General features: G+C 38.7%; 1 protein-coding gene across 9 annotated transcripts in view; it reads right to left on the bottom strand.

Moving 5' to 3' along the window:
- Positions 1-20,729, bottom strand: part of INPP4B (inositol polyphosphate-4-phosphatase type II B) — an 855,034-nt gene that overhangs the window by 188,772 nt on the left and 645,533 nt on the right. For all 9 annotated transcript variants that reach the window (XM_055550389.1, XM_055550387.1, XM_055550386.1 and 6 more), the window contains 2 exons: positions 3,743-3,873; positions 3,282-3,386 (listed from right to left, as the gene is read on the bottom strand). In XM_055550389.1, coding sequence (XP_055406364.1) covers positions 3,282-3,386; positions 3,743-3,873 — 236 coding nt within the window. The remainder of the gene's footprint in view (positions 1-3,281; positions 3,387-3,742; positions 3,874-20,729) is intronic.

Below are 20,729 nucleotides of genomic sequence, written 5' to 3'. Positions count from 1 at the left end.
TTTAATGATACTGCTATCCATCCATAGCTGTAACTCGAGTTATCATTTTCTCTCTTCTTTTTATTCCATCTGTCATGGAATTTGCAAGTGATGATTTTTCCAAAATGCCTCTCTAAATCATCGTTTATCTAAACCTGGCTACTTTTTTGGTTGAAGATTTCAATGTGTCTTCAGTTCAGTTCAGTTCAGTTGCTCAGTCATGTCCAACTCTTTGCGACCCCATAAATCGAAGCACGCCAGACCTCCCTGTCCATCATCAACTCCGGAGTTCACCCAAACTCATGTGCATCGAGTCAGTGATGCCATCCAGCCATCTCATCCTCTGTCGTCCCCTTCTCCTCCTGCCCCCAATCCCTCCCAGCATCAGGGTCTTTTCCAGTGGGTCAACTCTTCGCATGAGGTGGCTTAATAGGCTCTAAACTGATCACTTTCCTCCAATTTTAACTGTCATGAAAAAACTGACAATCTGCTTTGTTCCAGTGATGGCAACTATTGCATGTATCACAAAAACTATTATTGTTGATTCTATATGTTTTATATGCTCTAGCTCACTTAATCAGGACAGGAACAACACTGCTTAGAAAGATTAAAAACAGGCTTAAGGTCAAACATAGAGTGGTAAAGCTGAAATTCTCTTCTACTCCAAAATATATAAACTTGCTACTCTACCATACAAGTCTCTTCATATTGGCTATTAGAAAAAAATAATTATGTTGGTTGCCAGATAGATTTTGAATGTCCTAGCTTCTTTATGACTTTGTTTTTGATGATTTTTAAAAACCATTAGTTGTTATGTTCAAATTATTAATAGACACAAGTAATCAAGGAAGAGTATCCAAATGCCTTAGGGCCAATCCATCTTGCTTTTAATTCAGTGCTTTCATTTGACATAACTTTTGGTGAACAGGATGCATGTTATAATGTCAGTTACTTGATAAGGTATATGATAATGCAATTATAATTGAATATAAATAATCAATATAATTATAATACAACAATGGGCTTCCCTGGTGACTCAGCTGGTAAAGAATCCGCCTGCAATGAGGGAGACCTGGGTTTGATCCCTGGGTTGGGAAGATCCCCTGGAGAAGGGAACAGCTACCCATTCCAGTATCCTGGCCTGGAGAATCCCATGGACTGTATAGTCCAGGGAGTCGCAAAGAGTTGGACATGACTGAACAACTTCTACTCACATCAATAATACAATCATATGTCACAATGATTTTAATTACATTTGAACTTGTATGTTCGCTGGTTGTGTACAGACAATCAGTATGCACAAACTTATACAAATTTTCTTGATTACAAAACTTCAGGTAATTTTAAAGCCGACAGATTTCATTTTAACTTTTAAAAAAGCCTAACCTCTCTATTTTGAACTGTGGTGTTGGAGAAGACTCTTGGTGGAGTCTCTTGGACTGCAAGGAGATCCAACCAGTCCATCTCAAAGGAAATCAGTCCTGAATCTTCATTAGAAGGACTGATACTGAAGGTGAAACTCCAATACTTTGGCCGCCTGATGCGAAGAACTGACTCATCTGAAAAGATCCTGATTCTGGGAAAGATTGAAGGCAGGAGAAGAAGGGGATGACAGAGGATGAGATGGCTGGATGGCATAATCGACTTGCTGGACATGAGTTTGAGGAAGCTCTGGGAGCTGGTAATGGACAGGGAAGCCTGGTGTGCCGCAGTCCATGGGGTCACAAAAAGTCAGACATGACTGAGCAACTGAACTGAATGAACCTCTATTGTGACAATGGCCGCAAAACTGTGTGTTAGAATGCTTCTTTAGCTGCATCTGTGAATGACCATGTGCATGTTCGTATGGATATGTTGACAGACTTAGCATGAAAGACTGACAATCTAAAGGAACGTTTGGCTATCTGGGAAGGTGAGTAGGATGACCATAGAATTTATTATTCACACAGAGAGAGCTTTGAGAGGTAATGGATGTGGATGGCATCATTAACCAAGCTGCTGGACAAACATCATAATATGGTCCTTTTGCTGATAAATAGTGGCAGATGGCTCCCCCAAATATTCACCAAAAAATGATATAGCAGTAAGTTAAAGAAAAAGGGAAATGAGAAGAAAACTTAAAATATATGTTATACTGAGAAATGGCAAGGAATTATGTAGCAGCAACATCTTTTTTTAAATTTAATTTAATTTTATTTAACTTTACAATATTGTATTGGTTTTGCCATATATCAAAATGAATCTGCCACAGGTATACATGTGTTCCCCATCCTAAACCCTCCTCCCTCCTCCCTCCCCATACCATCCTTCTGGGTCACCCCAGTGCACCAGCCCCAAGCATCCAGTATCATGCATCGAACCTGGACTGGCGACTCATTTCATATATGATATTATACATATTTCAATGCCATTCTCCCAAATCATCCCACCCTCTCCCTCTCCCACAGAGTCCAAAAGACTGTTCTATACATCAGTGTCTCTTTTGCTGTCTCGTATACAGGGTTATTGTTATCATCTTTCTAAATTCCATATATATGCGTTAGTATACTGTATTGGTGTTCTTCTTTCTGGCTTACTTCACTCTGTATAATAGGCTCCAGTTTCATCCACCTCATTAGAACTGATTCAAATGTATTCTTTTTAATGGCTGAGAATTACTCCATTGTGTATATGTACCACAGCTTTCTTATCCATTCATCTGCTGATGGACATCTAGGTTGCTTCCATGTCCTGGCTATTACAAACAGTGTAGCAGCAACATCTTATCATTCACTCTAGAGCTATTTAAGTATGTTATGAAAATTTATATGTATTTTCTTGAAAAATGTATCTCAAAACTGAGTACATCAAAATACTCTACCACTTTCTGATAAATCCACTTCCCCTAGAGAAGGGGGTGATCCTGCTGATAGTCACCACTAGGTCAGAGAAACAGTCCGTCAGTCCACCTTTGGACTTTGGTTTCCCAGGGTAGATACAAAATGAACCAGTCACGTTTTCCCTTTTTTTCTAATTCAAATAGTAGCACAATGGGTAGCTATTAGGAATCGCTGAAAATACTTAAGGAAGCTAATACTTATTTTGTATAGTTACTGGCAACTCAGTTCAGACACCATATGTACAAACACAGCAATGAAAATATAATGGTTTCTTTCAGTGTTTAAGGTCATTATCAGCTTCAACTGCTTCATCTTCATCCTTGTATAACTGCTAGAATTTTAAATTCTTCCAATAGTCAAGCCATTTAAAGAAGTACACACCAACATGATTTGTCCATTTGAAAAATAATACTATATCCCTACCTTTCAAGTGAGGGCTGTGTACATGCATTCTTTGCAGATGTAGATTTATTGGAACAAATTCTAATGTTTTTTCTCCTTTGCTGCTGCTTGATTTGAAAGAGGACCCTAGGTGGAAAAAATCGAACATCATTAGTAAATAAGTACGTGCATGTGTGTGTGTGTGTGCACAAACAGGTGTTGAAAAGTCCATCTGATGTAAAAGTTCAGAAGAAAAATATTTCCTGCATGAGCCGCTTTTTTTTTCCTCAGAAATTTAATTTAAAAAATTCTGTTACCCCTAGAACGATGCCATGAGGGAAAATAGTGTAATTTTTTCTTCTTTGCTTTTCATGCCAAGATGGTAGACTTGAAAATAAAAAAATGTTGGCTTTTCTACATTCATAATAATACTTATGATTGCTTTCACATAACACACATGAAATTCATTTCACTTTGAATATGTGAAGTCGTTGATTTCACACCTGTTTCCTTGCTGAGTTCTGTCAGAATGTCTTGGTACATATTCACCATTTGATCACAGTGAGTAAGGACGTTTTTTCGTAGATTGTCCCAGTGTGGAGAAAGCTCACCAAGTTCTTTTAGCTCCTGGTTTCTGTTAAGTATGGAAAAGAAGAGAAAATATTGATTTTTATCTTAAATCCATACATACAAAATGCTTTATCAGGGTTGCCAAACTAATTGACTGACCATCCCTTTCAGGAAAACTTTGTGCTTATTAGGAAAAAAATCATTTTAATACAAAGGAAAATATGAATCATTTAGCCCACATAAAAATTAAAAGTTCTGTATGCTCAGTCACTTTAGTCATGTCTGACTCTTTGCAACCCTACGGACCATAGCCCACCAGGCTCCTCTGTCCATTGGATTTTCCAGGAAAGAAGAATTGATGCTTTGAACTGTGGTGTTGGAGAAGACTCTTGAGAGTCCCTTGGACTACAAGGAGATCCAACCAGTCCATCCTAAAGGAGATCAGTCCTGGATGTTCATTGGAAGGACTGATGCTGAAGCTGAAACTCCAATACTTTGGCCACCTCATGTGAAGAGTTGACTCATTGGAAAAGACCCTGATGCTGGGAGGGATTAGGGGCAGGAGGAGAAGGGGACAACAGAGGATGAGATGGCTGGATGGCATCACGGAGTCCATGGACATGAGTCTGGGTGAACTCCAGGAGTTGGTGATGGACAGGGAGGCCTGGCGTGCTGCAACTCATGAGGTCGCAAATAGTCGGATACTACTGAGTGACTGAACTGAACTGAACTAATACTGGAGTGGGTTGTCATGTCCTCCTCCAGGGGATCTTCCTGACCTGGGGATTGAACCCATGTCTCCTGCGTTGCAGGTGGGTTCTTTACCACTGAGTCACCAGGGAAGCCCACACGTGGTTCTATATATCAAGAAACAAAACATTTTTAATTTATTGATAAAAATGTCACAAAAATGACAAAGACTTACTACCCTTAATATAGAGAGAGGCCATTCAGCTTTTTTTTTTTTTTTAAAATCATACTAAACCTCAATAGAAAAATAACTAAATTCTAGGCTTTGACTATTCAAAATAAAATAACCTGGGACGAGCTATGTAACCATGTCTGATGCTATTCAGATAGTCTAGTTTATGTATAATATAGCTGTAATTCTTTTAAAGCCCATAAATAGTATGATCAAGTATGATTTTATTGGTCTTAATTTCTGCCAAGGACAATTTAAGTAAATACTATATGCCTATATTTTGCCCCAGCTTTATCAAAAGACCTAATCAAGTCATCTAGGTTTTAATTATTAACTTTTATCTAATTCTCTACCCTTTAGCCAAGTTAATTTAAATCATCAGAATGCCTTTTAAAATTATAATGATAAATGATTTAATATGCTGCTTGGTTAGATTTCTCATTCATTTCTGTAACCTTTTACCAACAACATTTTCATGAGGCTAATTTAACCAGCAATAATGAACCGTCTTTGCTATTTTGGCTGTGAAACATGCTAAATACCAAGCTAATAAATTCAGAAGATGTAGAATCTTTAACATCCTGTTAAATGCAAGAATAATGGATGGTGTGCAAAAATGTGACTTGCTTTCAAATGCTTGTGGCTGCTTTTGCTTTGTTTCAGCAGGAATGCAATATAGTATTGCTGCATCTTCCACCTGGGGTCTTTATAATTTCTGTGAACATTAATCTCAGTCTCAACTTTTTCATAGATTAGCTTTCATCACACAACATTCACAGAAGTAATTAATCAATGGACAATTAAAGGAAGTTCATGACAGAAGGGGGATTAGGAGGGAAGGTAGAAGAATTAGAGAGTCAAGTTCTCTGTGTGGACTCAGATGACAGGGTGCTCAAATTCAGGACAAAGTAGCAACAACCGAAACAAACACATAATTTAAGAAGCTGAAGATATCCAAGTCTAGAAGAACTCAGGTGATTAGGTCAAATATGAGGTACATAGCAAATGTGATACATCAGCTTACTAGGTAAGATTTTGAGCTTTATTTTCAATATATGGTTATAATAGAAATATTAACTTAGTGTTCCTGTTTAATATTAATAAATGCACCAAGGGTTTACAATGTATGTTGTCCCTGAATCTCTATCAGAAATAATAATTATAAGGGGAAGTGGTGAGAAAGGGAAGGGGTGATTGTAAAGTCCCTGACTGTGGTGTGGAATACTGGGGTGGAATATACCTCCCTGCCTAAGACAAATCTGACAAAGTGTGGCCTGAAAATCTTAGTGTTCCATAGGGAGTGACTTAGGGAAGCAGGGAGGAAATCTATAAGCTGATATTTAAAATGTATTATATTCCTCTGGTATGTCAAAACTTATATACAGGAATACATAGATGAAACCTGGCATTCACTACATGTTTCTCCTAAGAAAACATTCAATAGATATACATCCTGAAAGGGACAACCAACCAACGTAAGGTTTCTCTGCATTAAAAAATCAAAGTTCGAATGTAGGAGAACTATAGAATAAAGGTGTAATGAACCAGAGCAATGAAAAATGCATAAAACAAAATGGGGCAGAGGAAGAAAGTCACTTTAAGATTTTTAAAAAAGAAAAAAATTACATCGCACGCTTGCTAAGTCACTTTAGTTGTGTCCGACTCTTTGCGACCCTATGGACTGTAGCCCGCTAGGCTCCTCTGTCCATAGGATTCTCCAGGCAAGAATACTTGAGTGGGTTTCCATGCCCTCCTTCAGGAGATCTTTCTGACACAGGGACTGAACCCATGTCTCTTACATCTCCTGAATTGGCAGGTGGGCTCTTTATCACTAGTACTACCAAAAAAAAAACACATTAATACATTAAAATAGTGAAGATAATTGGGTGCACCAAAATCAGCCAACTTTTCAATCAGGAAGGCTAGGGTTGTTTGTACCATAGTTTAATTCTGAATTGATAAGCAAAAACTTTTGAGTTTAAGAGCCTTTCTTTGTTTCTCCTCCTAGGTTCTCTGGAAGGCAGGGCCTGAGATCAAACAATCCCAGGTCAGCCAGAGGGAGGAAAGAAGAGAAGGGTTGAAAGGAAAAAGCAAAAGCAGACATAAGGTGGTCTGTTTAATGAGCTGGGAAGAACTTCACAAGAAAACAAAGCTGGCTACTTGACCACATGGAACAACTCCAGAGAAGTCATAACGGAATTTCTCCTCTTTGGAAAGATTTTCTAGGTGGAGGAAAAGTCATTTATTTATACCAGTTCCTTACCATCTTCTTTAGTTCACTGGTAAAGGCCTCCATGGGGCATTAACTCTTTCATACCTCCAGTAGTATAATCTGTGGGCAGCCTCTGGGCAGCCACTGGGGAGTAATATCTCAGTGGAGACAGAACTTTCCTGGGTCTGGTCTGGAAAGCCATACAGATTTACTCTGGATATTTCCATGGCAGACATCACTGGGGTCATGACAATGGCTGGTCTTCACCTTAAGGGAGACGGATAAGCTGATAATTAGGAGATAAGGAGACAGCGGTGGCACTAGCTGCGGTTCTTGATGGAGCAAGTGGTCAGAAGCTGAAGACATGTTGGGGTGAGTAGGCAGAGAAAAGCACATAAACTGGGCCCAGGACAGGCAAACCTCTTGCATAATTCAGGTTCACCTGCATCATTTTATGAAATCCAGATACCATATAGAACATCCTTCATCTTCCCCAAGAAGGAAGTTCAAGTACAACCCTTCAAAGTGGTGGCCAGTAATTAGCCTCCAATGAAAATAAATAAATTTAAATTAAAAAACAACAACAATAACAAAGTGATGGCCAGCTGCAATTCCCCAAAGATTTAAAGAGAAGTAGTGCCCCAAGCACAACAGTTGATACTCGCGCTGATTTGGGGGCCTTAACTGATGTTGATCACCTATCTTTTCTACCACTCATTCCAGATTTGCCTCAGACTCGACTGGCACTTCAGCTGGTCTGGGTTGCTACCTTGTGAGGTTATCTAGACCTTAATCCCAAGAGATTAGGCTCTTGGTTTTCTTTCTTTCATAGAATTTTAGTTGTGGCAGTTTCCCATTCATTTGGACACAGAACACCTCTGAGTTCTAGTTATATTTTTCTTTGCTCAGATTGTGAGCAGTAGCCCTGTGTCCTCATGGTGATGAGCATAGTACCTTTTACTATCTCTCCTGGTCCATTTAGTTAGAAATGTATGGTAGTCACATCACATGTAAAATCAATCACAACTCCCAGTTAACTGGGACTCTTACTGGGTCCTCTGACAGAACTGCCTCTGCCCCTACTCTAAGAATCAGTATTCTAACTGGCAAAGTCTAAGGTTATAGGGAAAGGAAGCACAGATCTCCAAGTAGGACATTGTGATTGGATATAAGGGCCCACCCTTTCTTCTAAGGGTGGTTATTCTGGCTATGACAGGCCCAACATCTGATATGAGCTGTTGATTTAGTATATAAACTTCATCCTGGAGGTTTTTTGCCCAAGCTGGTACCTTAGCTGAGTCTTTCAAGGTGAATATTATTCTACTGTTCTATCAGGTCAATGGCTTTTGGTTGGGGGCAGGGAGGGCGGGGCAGAATGCAGTGCAGTGATTACAAACTCGTTTGCAGCTCATTTGATGTAACAAGTGTCCTTTGGTTGGAGCAATGTCATGTGGGACAGCATATCATTGGATCAGGCATTCTGTGAGCCATCAGACGTGGGAGCTAGCAGTGGGATTGTGAGCAGAAAAAGCAAACACAAATTCAAACTACGTTTCATATCCCAGTATTAACTGATGCCTTCTCCAAGGTCAGAGGGATCCAACTTAATTGACCTGCCACCAAATAGTTGCTCAGTCTCCCCAACAGAATGATACAATATTTGAGTCCATTGCCAATGTTAATGCAATGTTAATTTAGCAGTAACAGTAGCTACATCAGTCTTGGACAGGGAGGCCATGCCTTTAGGTTCAAGTATAACCCCTGTGTCTATCACCAAAGCCATTCTATTCATGAGTCTATTTCACAACTCTGTGGTGTCTGAGAGTCTGGCCAATATCCATGTGTAGGTGATAATGTCCATCTGGTTGTAAAGGGCCTTCTATGAAGTATTTGTTTTCTGATGAGCATGGCTCTCAGACATAAAGGTATTTGTGCTAACTCCTATAAGCCTAATCCACATACCCGTGTCTAGACTCCTTGAATCCAATCTTCTAGTCTGATTTCTTCCAGATCATTCACTTTGCTAATACTCAATATATATCCATGCCTGAAGCCATCTTCTCTCTCTAAATGAATAACAATTACACTGTTCTTCAGATCTACCCACAGGATGGATTTTGTCATTACTAACCTTCATTATCTACCTAAAATATCAGGCTGACCCATCTTTTCAAGAGTTTGAATTCTTTCCTCCTCCATGAGTCAATCATATGAGATCTCCAGGGGGCTATAAGTATGAATGAGAGAGAAGCATCATGAAATAGAGGTACTGACATGAGGTCAGTGACATGAGACTCTGGGACAGCTCTTTATGAAATATGTTCATACCTCCCAGATCTGCTTAAGCTAAATTCCAAACGTATCACTCCCATCTCACAATACCTTACTCCTGTATCATACATTGGGATCACATCAGTACCTACTGCATAATGGGCAGCTCCAGGCCAGAGCTGTGTCCCATCATCAGAAGTTTTGTCTCTTAACTAGGGTCTAGTATTAGATTGGGATGATACAGGAAGCACCAGCACATTTCAAAGGCCTAAAGGTCTGCACTGAAACAGTCTTATCCGGATTCACTGAAGCTTCCACAGGTTAAAACTATTTCTCACCAAAGATACTTTCAGGCCCAAGGTTGAACCTCTGTGGTCATGCACCCAAGGGCTTGCAACACAGGATCTTTTGAAATGTTCTTGTTACTTGGGCTCTATTCAACACATTCTGCTTCTCCATTAATGATTTATATATATATATGTGTGTGTGTGTGTGTGTGTGTGTGTGTATGTATGGAATAATTCATGGGAAATAGATGGGGAAACAGTGGAAACAGTGTCAGACTTTATTTTTTTGGGCTCCAAAATCACTGCAGATGGTGACTGAAGCCATGAAATTAAAAGATGCTTACTCCTTGGAAGGAAAGTTATGACCAATCTAGACAGCATATTCAAAAGCAGAGACATTACTTTGCCAACAAAGGTCCGGCTAGTCAAGGCTATGGTTTTTCCTGTGGTCATGTATGGATGTGAGAGTTGGACTGTGAAGAAGGCTGAGCGCCGAAGAATTGATGCTTTTGAACTGTGGTGTTGGAGAAGACTCTTGGGGGTCCCTTGGACTGCAAGGAGATCCAATCAGTCCATTCTGAAGGAGATCAGCCCTGGGATTTCTTTGGAAGGAATGATGCTAAAGCTGAAACTCCAGTACTTTGGCCACCTCATGCGAAGAGTTGACTCACTGGAAAAGACTCTGATGCTGCGAGGGATTGGGGGCAGGAGGAGAAGGGGACGACAGAGGATGAGTTGGCTGGATGGGATCACTGACTCGATGGACGTGAGTCTGAGTGAATTCCAGGAGTTGGTGATGGACAGGGAGGCCTGGCGTGCTGCGATTCATGGGGTCGCAGAGAGTCAGACACGACTGAACTGAACTGAACTGAATAATTTATATATATACTTTATATAAATATATATTATATAAATAAGTATGTATATTTATATATAACCACTATGCTGCTGCTAAGTCACGTCAGTCGTGTCCGACTCTGTGCAACCCCATAGACGGCACCCCACCAGGCTCCCCTGTCCCTGGGATTCTCCAGGCAAAAACACTGGAGTGGGTTGCCATTTCCTTCTCCAATGCATGAAAATGAAAAGTGAAAGTGAAGTCGCTCAGTCGTGTCCAACCCCTAGCGACCCCGTGGACTGCAGCCTACCAGGCTCCTCCATCCATGGGATTTTCCAGGCAAGAGTACTGGAGTGGGGTGCCATTGCCTTCTCCAATAACCACTATATCATACATCAAATATATATATATATGATATATAGTGATTATATACACTTTTGTGTATATGACTTTTATGTATATTAATGACATGTGTATCAGAAATAGAGCTCCAAAGCACAGCAGTCACTTCTGTGCATAGATGAAAAAGGTCTTTTTGTGTATGTATATGGTATGTGCTGTATTCCTGATTTTCCTCATTATTTGTCATTGAACCAACTTATGTTAGAGATGAAGCAATTATTAGTACCTCCTTCATTTGTAAAATATCCCATTAGATAATCCAAATTATAGGATACCAGAATTAAGATATCCTTTTGATATAGACTATAAGAAAACAGCAACTACAAACACACAATGTCACAGTTGGAAGGAAATTTAGGAAACAATTTGAAACGTGCTGCTTCACAGAAGGAGGCATCTAAATAGAATTGCTTGTTAGTCTCGAAGTCATTAGAATACTATAAGGCTTTTAGACTATAATCCCCATGTACACACTTTCCTCATCCCACAAAATTCTGCACTATAAAGGCAAAGAAATACATAACAAAATAACAAACAATACACAGTGGCTTGTTGGTTGAAGGTACTCAAAGAATATATGTTGAGTGAGTTGCGTTTACAACCTGGACCTATTGACTTTTAGAAGTACATTTATAATCTTTCATGTACTCTTAATATTAAACCTGAACTCAGGATAAGTTATAATTGGGAATTTTTACTTCTGAATCATTCAGTTAGAATGGCATGGAAACCAGGTACGCAGTAATAATCTCGAAAATGTGTTCAAGTATATGGTGGTGTCCAGTATTCTGAAACCCATAGATAAGGCCCCTGTGGTCCAGCCTGCATGTTGCCACTTTTACCTAATAGAAATCTGGTATCCACATTATAATTACATAGTTACCCATCTTTACTAAGTCTTTGGTATCAGTGATAAAGGTGATGAGCTCTGTAAATGTATTTTCAATTCATAGAAAAATATTTTTTAAAACACTCCTTACCCATCTATAAACTTTATCGTTTTACTCAGAGTAACAACAGCTTCTCCTTTCAAAAGCTGTCTCTTTCAATTGTTACCCTACAACAATAAAAAACAAAAATTTCTTTCTGGAAAATCTCCTGTCCTGCTAGAAAACATACAATTTCTTATGAAGTCCCTACTCTACTGTTACTAAAGTTCTATTTTTAAAACAAATCTTCCAGCTTGTCTCTAACTCCTTCTGATTCTCCAAGACACTAATAGCGAGGCATGGAAAGTTGAAAAGACTGAATATTCAAATATTAATAAGCTTAGGCCGGTTACATGTTAAAGTTCTTTTGGCACTTAACTGCCATCCATCCACTTTCACTTTGCTACCTACAAAAATAAAAGGCAAATTATATAAAATAAGTCTCCAAAGGAGACAGGTGATTGCTAAAGCCTACTTGAGAAATATCTAATGCTCTATGGTTCTTGACATTTCAACTGTAAAGTCTGACATTCTTGATAGTTGATGAAATATTCATACAGCACTCTGGAAATAACCTGATGGGGCACTTTTTGTCTATATGGTTTATTTCATCTTGCCTTGTTTAAATATTTCAAAAATACATGCTTTCCCTCTGCAGGAAAATTTCAAGTAGTTCCTGGAAGTTCTTATGACCGCTGAATTTTCCAAAATGTGAAACTCACAATGAAGTATATAACAAGCTTGAAATGCAGGCTATTAAACAACATAAAGAGAAAATGAGACCACCCGCCACCCCCCCCCAAAAAAAACCCAAAGGACTCCTGGAAGAATAAAGAGGAATAACTGAACACAAAATGAGTCATATAAACTAAAAGGGAAATAACCAAACCTGCCTTACAATGTTCACATATGATGCATGAAACATTGGAAAGATAATTAAACAGAAAAGAGTTGTAAACTTCCTTACTTACAGCCCTGGGTGTCATGGCTAAAAGAGCAGGGAGGGTGTTGGGCAATAGAGAAGCCAAGTAAGCAAACTAACATCAGACCCCTTTCCTTGCTCCAGCCACCCACCTGCTCTAACTGAATCTCTCTAATTATACAGAGGTATAAAAAAATTTCTGCTGGTAAAAAATAAAACTAGGTTTAACTACCAAAATAGAACCACAGTTAAAAGAGGAGAAAGTTTATCATCTACTTAAAGGTTCTATTTTAAAGATAGTTTTAAAGCCTACTGATAATGTATTTAAGAGGGGGAATTCCAACACAGGGAAACTTGCACTGAGTCTTTGAGTTGCTGAGACTTGTCTTCGTTATCCTTTTGTTTGACCACAGTCCTTAGTCCATGGAAAGTGTGTAATGTAGTCCTGTTGACTGAATGAATGAAAGGACTGCTTGCAGACTGTAGTTCTTAGATTTTTCTGATATTTGAGAGAAAGTCAGACTATAAACTGAGTCCGTATAGTCAAGGACCCTATAGTCAAGGCTATGGTCTTCCTAGCGGTCACATACAGTTGGGAGAGCTGGACCATAAAGAAGATAGAACACCAAAGAATTGATGCCTTCAAATTGTGGTGCTGGAGAAAACTCCTGAAAGTGCCCTGGACAGCAAGGAGATTAAATCAATCTTAAGGGAAATCAACTCTGAATACTCATTGGAAGGATTGATGCTGAAGCTGAAGCTGCAGTATTTTGGTCATCTCACGTGAACAGCTGACTCACTGGAAGAGTTCCTGATGCTGGGAAAGATTGAGGACAGAAGGAGTAGAGGGAGTCAGAAGCTGAAACGGCTGGATAGCATCACCGATGCAATGAACATGAACTTGGGCAGACTCTGGGAGATGGTTAGGGACAGGGAGGCCTGGAGTGCTGCAGTCCATGGGGTTGCAAAGAGTTGGACACAACTGGGCGACTGAACAACAACAACAGAATATAAACTAACCCTAGGCAGAATGCTGAGATCTACTCCAAATACAATGGATACATGTAATATATAAATGTGTCACCGTTGAGTCCTCTAACCTTATATGGTCTAGGTTTATAACCCTGGCTTCTTTAATTCTTCCTCAGGGATAGAGAAAGATTTGAAATATATCTTCATATTGCATTTCTTACTGCAATGGCTTATTTTGTGTGTCAATTTGGCTGAACCACAAGGCATCAGATATTTGGTCAAATGTATTTGCAGATGTGTCTATGAGGGTGTTTTAAGTGATATTAACATTTAAATATATAGACTGAATAAAGCAGATTGTCTTCCCTATATTGGGTGGGTCTCATCCAATAAGTTGAAGGCTCACATAGAACAAAAGGGCTGAGCAGAAGAGAACTCCTCTTGCCAGACTGATTTTGAACTAGGACATTGGCTTCTCCTGGGTCTCAAGCCTGCTGGCCTTTGGACTAAAACTACATCACAGTCTCTCTTGGGTCTCCAGCTTGCTGACTCACTCTGAAGATCTTAGGGTGAGTACACACAGACACACATACACACACCTCCTACTGGTTCTGTTTCTCTAGACAGTCTTGAGTAACACACTATGTAGAGCTTTCGGCACAAAGCTTTCTCTCTGCTTATGTAAAAGAAGTTGGGGGGTAGTGATGAGATATAAATGTCTAGCATAGAGTTTAGGCTCTTTCAAGACTTTTTTTTTTTTTTTTACACATACTCTGTCGACTTCTTCAAAAGGAAAGTAACCACAGAGACACTCAGCTTGTCTAAGGGACACACCCAAAACATTGCTCTAGTCCTGGGGTCAAGCTCCACACGTGAGCATCTATTTTACGTGTAAACCCCCCCAAAAAAACAAAAATCTGGTTATGTAAACTCAAAAATCTTTGATATTTTGAAAAGTAATTATTGTAAGAAAGAATGCCGAAGAATAATAGTTAATTCATTTACAAGAATGTAGTGAGACCAAATAGCCTGATAAAAGTTTATTTACCAAAGGATACAGCCCAGTAAGAAAAACATTAACATGTTATCTGAAATTGTTATTATCTAAGTAAATAGAAATATTTTCCCGCAATGAGCTGTATAATACCATTTTGTAAAATAAAAATAGCTACACAATTTAAACAGAGCTTTTGGTAGTTATCACACTGTAAAACTACATGTGGGTGTACATGGGTGGCAAGTTTAATAGCCAAATGTCTTTCATTCATTAAGTAAAATTAGACCTCAAATCAAACCTGAAAGAAGTCATAAAAGTTTACCCATTAGGAAAAAAATTAAATACAAAATAGTCAATGAAAAATAGACTCCATAAATGACTGGTGGGTGGCTTCATTTCATAAAGTGGTCAGGTGATACCATAAAACTGAGGAAAGTTTGGAAAAAATGACTGGACATTCTGAGTGATTCTGAGTGACCAGATTTACTCTGGTTTTTGCCTGCCATTAAAGTAAGTGGCTGTGGTATTATACACTCAAGGTAACTACAGGAATTAGTTGTAATCACAGAATCTGTTTGTATCTGATAACCAGCCAAGTTCTATAATTTAATTTTAGGTAACTTCATTGGAGAAGGAAATGGCAACCCACTCCAGTGTTCTTGTTCCAGGGACTGGGGAGCCTGGTTGGCTGCCATCTATGGGGTTGCACAGAGTCGGACACGACCGAAGTGACTTAGCAGCAGCAACTTCATTAGAAAAAGAATGAGGAATGATGAGCATGTTTTATTCCATCCTGAGAGTCTATTTTCTGCTCCTGATAAAGGTGATTTGGTGTTTATTTATTTCTAAATAACATCTCACTTCCCCTCCAAAGTTTGTCAAACACGGTAATTTATTATTATTATTATTTTTATTTCTTAAAGCTCAGTGTTCCACTTATACTTAAAGTGGTGGCATATTATCTGAAGTTTATCCTAAATCCACATACACTAATACATGTCTTTTCATTTTGGGTAGCCAGGAAAATTACTAACTGTACCCGAAGGATTAGTAAGCAAGAACTTGTGCTCACAGTATCATTACTTTTCCATAACTCCTGCCCATTCTTTTAGAAAGTGTAAACATTTGTGGGTATTACCCCTGTGAATTCTCACCCCTGGATCTGGAATGTAGATGTCCCCAGTTCAGTTTCAGAGGTATATGGCAATCCAAGACGTTCCACATAGTTCTCGGCAGTAGAGCTCTCTGAGGGACATCGTGAGGTTTTCTAGGTCATCATGGTTACTTTGGTATAGAATGTGTCTCTTTCCTTTTTCTTACAACAATCCTCAGATATAATTGTTTCAAAGTCCAGAATAAACAAAATAAAAAGCGCCACCACTAGGCACATTTCAAGGGCTCAACAGTCACATGGTTATCAGAGTAGGCAGTGCAGTATAAAACATTTCCAGCATCGTGGAAGTTATAGTAAACAACACTGCTCTAGACAAATGAGAATGTAAGTGAGCAGTGTAGGGACTTGTCTGATGCCATATTGTGAGGAAGTGGCAGAATCAAGACTTGTACCATGAGGTCTTGTGAATCAAATCTTGTTCTCTTTTTAATCCCTATTGAGTATGATTTCCTCAGCAGCTAAAAGTTAAAGAATCTGCCTGCAATGCAGGAGATGCAGGATTGATCCCTGGGTCGAGAAGATCCCCTGGAGGAGGAAATGGCAACTCACTCCAGTGTTCTTGCTGGGAAAATCCCATGGACAGAGGAGCCTGACTGACTGTGGTCCATGGGGTCACAAAGAGTCGGATACAACTGGAGCGAATGAGCAGGCAGGCATGATTTCTCTTAAGAAAGTTATCTTTCCATAGGAGGACAGCATTGGAATCTCCTGTGTGAGGGACTCATCTGAATGTCACTTTCACCCAGGTCAACAAAGCTGGTGCAAATATTTTGCTCAAGTGTGCACTTACCAGACAGCCTTGGCTACCAGAAATGTTGGAATCTCAAACAACTGAACAAAAATCTTATATAATTTATATTTTTTAACAAATATTTATGTAGTGCTTATTATGCTTATTCATGCCAAGTACGATAATAAGAACTTTACAAATGTTCATTCATTCTATATGCCTAACAGTCCAGGGAAGTAGCTATTATTATTATTATCACTATACTTATTTTACAAATGAGGAAACTGAGACTCAAGGAAGATAAGTAATCTACTCAAAGTCATTCAGATAGTAAGGAGCCAAGTTGGGATGAAGCCCAGTGTTTAGGGAGGATGTCCATGTTTTCAACACTGTTAGAAAGACCCTCCATTAGAAATAGCACGATCTCACTCTCACTAGATATCACAGCAAGAACATATATCTGTATACCTTCAACTTGGGGGGAAAAAAAAACACAAGAAAACCTTCTGCCTTTTGGTGACAAGGATACAGCTTGATATCAGCCCTCTTATTCTTTACATTAAATTCCAGTGAGCAGGAAGAAAGGAGGATTTTATGTTACCCATGCTCTTCATTAAAGATGCTACTGCTGGTTATCCTCGATGAGTGTGGTCCAACAGAACTCTCTGTGTGATGGGACTGTTCCAAAGTTGTGCTATTTAACGTTAATGGTTACTATCTGTATGTGACTACTGAGCACTTAAAATGTGACTAAGGTGATGGAAAAACCAAACGTTTCATTTCATTTCATTTTAACAAATTTTAACAAGTTTAAATAGCCATTGGTTCAATTAAGAGCCACAGAGGGCTCCATTTTTTCTTCTAAACCTTGTGCCTGGCCACTATGCCCTGCATGAATGAATTATACTTATCTCTTCAGTCATGCAGATCAGAATGTTTGAATTATTCTACACACCTTACTTCCAGATATAATCCATCACTAAACTCTGCTGAGCTCAGCTCATTTAAAAAAAAAAAAAAACTCAAATGTTTGTACACGTCACCATTTCCCCCCAACTACCGAGGTCTTAGCCACCATCATGATAAACCTAAGCAACCACAATATGCCCTAAATTGTTTTACCTCTACACACTTCTCCGCCTTTTTCTGAATCCATGTCATTCTCCTCTCACAATTTCAGTTGTTCTTGGGATAAGATTACATTCCTGAGTGCTTATTATATGCCAGGTATTATGCTAGGTTCCAAGAATAGTACAAGAAGAAAATTGACAAGTTCTTCCTTTTCTGTGTCCCAGGAGGCCCTAACAAATCTGAAGCCTATCATTCCAAAATCACTCTCAACTCTAAATACACAAGTTTTCTGGGAGAAGACATGCCCAGTCTATTTTTGTGAGCACTTGGAATTTGTAATGTCATACAGTAAACATATATATGAGGTATGCTAAGTTAGTAAACTAAAGGAGATTACAAATATATTATAGACTCAGTTTTCTATCTGAAACACTGTCAACATTCAGGCAAGATAAAAACAGTGATAATAGTTTTGATCTATTGCATGTCTCCTGTGTATATGGGGCTTCCCTGGTGATTCAATGGTAAAGAATCCTCCTGTCAATTTAGGAGATGTGAGTTCGAGCCCTGGGTTGGAAAGATCCCCTGGATAAGAAACTGCAACCCAGTCCAGTATTCTTGCCTGGGAAATCCCGCAGACAGAGGAGCCTGGTAGACTACAGTCCACTAGGTCTCAAAGTCAGACAGGTCTTAGCAACTGAGTATGCATGCACAAGAGTGTTTTTTGCATATTAAAGGCCTGTGTACATATACAGGCTTCCCAGATGGCACAGTGGATAAAGAACCTGCCTGCCAATGCCAGAGATACAAGAGACTCCGGTTTGATATTTGGGCAGGGAAGCTCCCTTGAAAGAGGGCATGGCAACCCACTCCAGTATTCTTACCTGGAAAATCCATGGATAGAGGAGCATGGTGGGCTACAGTCCATGGGGTCATAGAGAACCTGACATGACTGAGCAACTGAGCATGCATGCATGTACATATGTACCGGTCGTTTTTCATCAACAGCTCATTTTAAACCTCACTTTGTGCATTTATTATTTAATCCTTAATTTACAGTTGAGGAAACTGAATGTTAGGACACTTACATAAATTGTGGATTTGGAGAGTCAGGTTTCAAACCCAGAGTTGCACTTACACACACACACACACACACACACACACACATACACACACACATAACAAATATGGTAGTCATTAAGTGCTAGAGTTTCTTGATTATTCACTTAATTACTACAGGAGCCTTGCAGGACAAATGATAACATTATCTAAAAAGTGAAAAAGAATGAAAATTGAGAGATTAAATAATTTTCTAAAATTATAAGTGTGTATCAAGTGGTAGATACAGAGATTTTGGACTTATTATTATTCCAATTCTGGGGTTTTATCATCACAACCCACACTCTCCCCTACTCAACCCATGTGAAGGAAAGAATCCTGGTACAATGGGCAAACATGCTTCTGAATGAGTTTTGCCTTATTTGTCCCAGAAGGGCTATTATTACAATAGCAAACAGCAAAATAAAACACATATTTCTATCGCCAGCTTGGTGATACTAAGCACTCTCCAGGACCTCTCATTAAATGATACCAGGAATCCATAATGATGAACTTAATGGCACACAGCATCTGTCCTCAAAACTAGGAGCTGGTAGAACAAATGTGCTTTCTATGATAAATAATATACCACATGGTATTCCAACTGTGCGTCAGCATTGCATGAAGAAAAATGAACAGAAGAAATAACACTAATCAGGTAGCAGTCAATAGCGGAATCCTGACGGGATATTTTTATGCATCATTGTTAGATCTTTAGGACTTCAGATTTCTCTCAGAGAAAGCAAGCAAGAGAGACAGGAAGAAACATAAAGATAAAGCAGAAGAGATAAAACATCTATGAGATTCATCAGCTTGAGGTTTATTTGTTATCTGTGAAACCTAAACAATATAGCTGCTCCTATTGCTGTTCCCACTCATCACTGCTTCTTTCAGGCAGTAAGGATTTTCAGTGTGCCTTTATTTTATCCAAGTATGCAAATGTCAACAGACTCTTAAAAGTTATGTGCTTCAGCCAGGCCAAAATAAATAAAGTATAGGTGAGGCTGGAGATGTGGGTGGACGGTAAGGAGCCCTAGCTTGCCTTACAGGCTGGGTAAAGAGGACACCTTGTGTGGTGAAAAATTTTGAAAGACAGTACATAAATTATACTTGAGATGATTTAATTCCATGGACAGAGTAGCTGGGGGACTACAGCCCATGGGGTTGCAAAGAGTGGAACACGACCGGGCTACTACACAAATACACGCACAGCCATGTCCAGTGAACAGGGCGGCTCACTAGGTGGTAAAATGAGACTTAAAACCTTTTGTACAATGAGGATACTTCTGAAGTAGATACAATGAGGATACTTCTGAAGTAGATACAATGAGGATACTTCTGAAGTAGAATTTGTCTGAATATATTTGAGTTCTAGCTCATAATTCCTAGCAAATGCTTCCAACATTTCTTAAATGACAGCCCTGTAGCATTATCAGTTTGAAATAATATGAACCTTTTTGAATGCAATAGTCACAAAATATTTTAAGATAAGGTGCAAGATCAGAAAATTAAAAATCTTCAGCATTTCTTTCAAATTATACATAATGCTTAGAAAACCCATTTACTAGTATATGATAATATTTAAGTGAGCAGGTATTAACAGAACATGTCTCTGAAATGTAACTTTGTGCAGCAAACAGGGTTAAACCTGGGATTTCAATGTATCTTACTATTATTTGCATATATAAGAATATACTGTATTCAAGAAATAGATTTAAGATTAGATATTCAATAGATAGATACATTTGTCATAGGTTGGTAATATGGCTCAAAATGTGAAGAGTATAGAATATTTGAAATATATAGTATTAAACAAAAAGGTGTTTATCTTCATTGACAAAAATATTTTATTATCATGAATTTAGTATATGTACAATATTTACAAACACTAATACCTAAGAGAAAGCATTCACATTCTCTCAAAGAAGTGCTAGGAACTTTTATTTAAAGATGTTCTGTCCCAAATTCTATCACATTTTTCCTACTAAAATGTTTGGTTCAGATGTTTTACAGTTTATTTACAGGATTGTTCTCTGCCTAGTACACACAAAGGTTTATGTCTTAAATAAAACCTAAGAAAAGTTAATCGTTATAA

Source organism: Bubalus kerabau, chromosome 16 (assembly GCF_029407905.1).
Source record: "Bubalus kerabau isolate K-KA32 ecotype Philippines breed swamp buffalo chromosome 16, PCC_UOA_SB_1v2, whole genome shotgun sequence".
In the NCBI taxonomy this organism is placed as follows: Eukaryota; Metazoa; Chordata; class Mammalia; order Artiodactyla; family Bovidae; genus Bubalus; species Bubalus kerabau.
The sequence above is the reverse complement of the archived record's forward strand: the minus strand, read 5'-3'. Positions and strand labels throughout refer to the sequence as shown.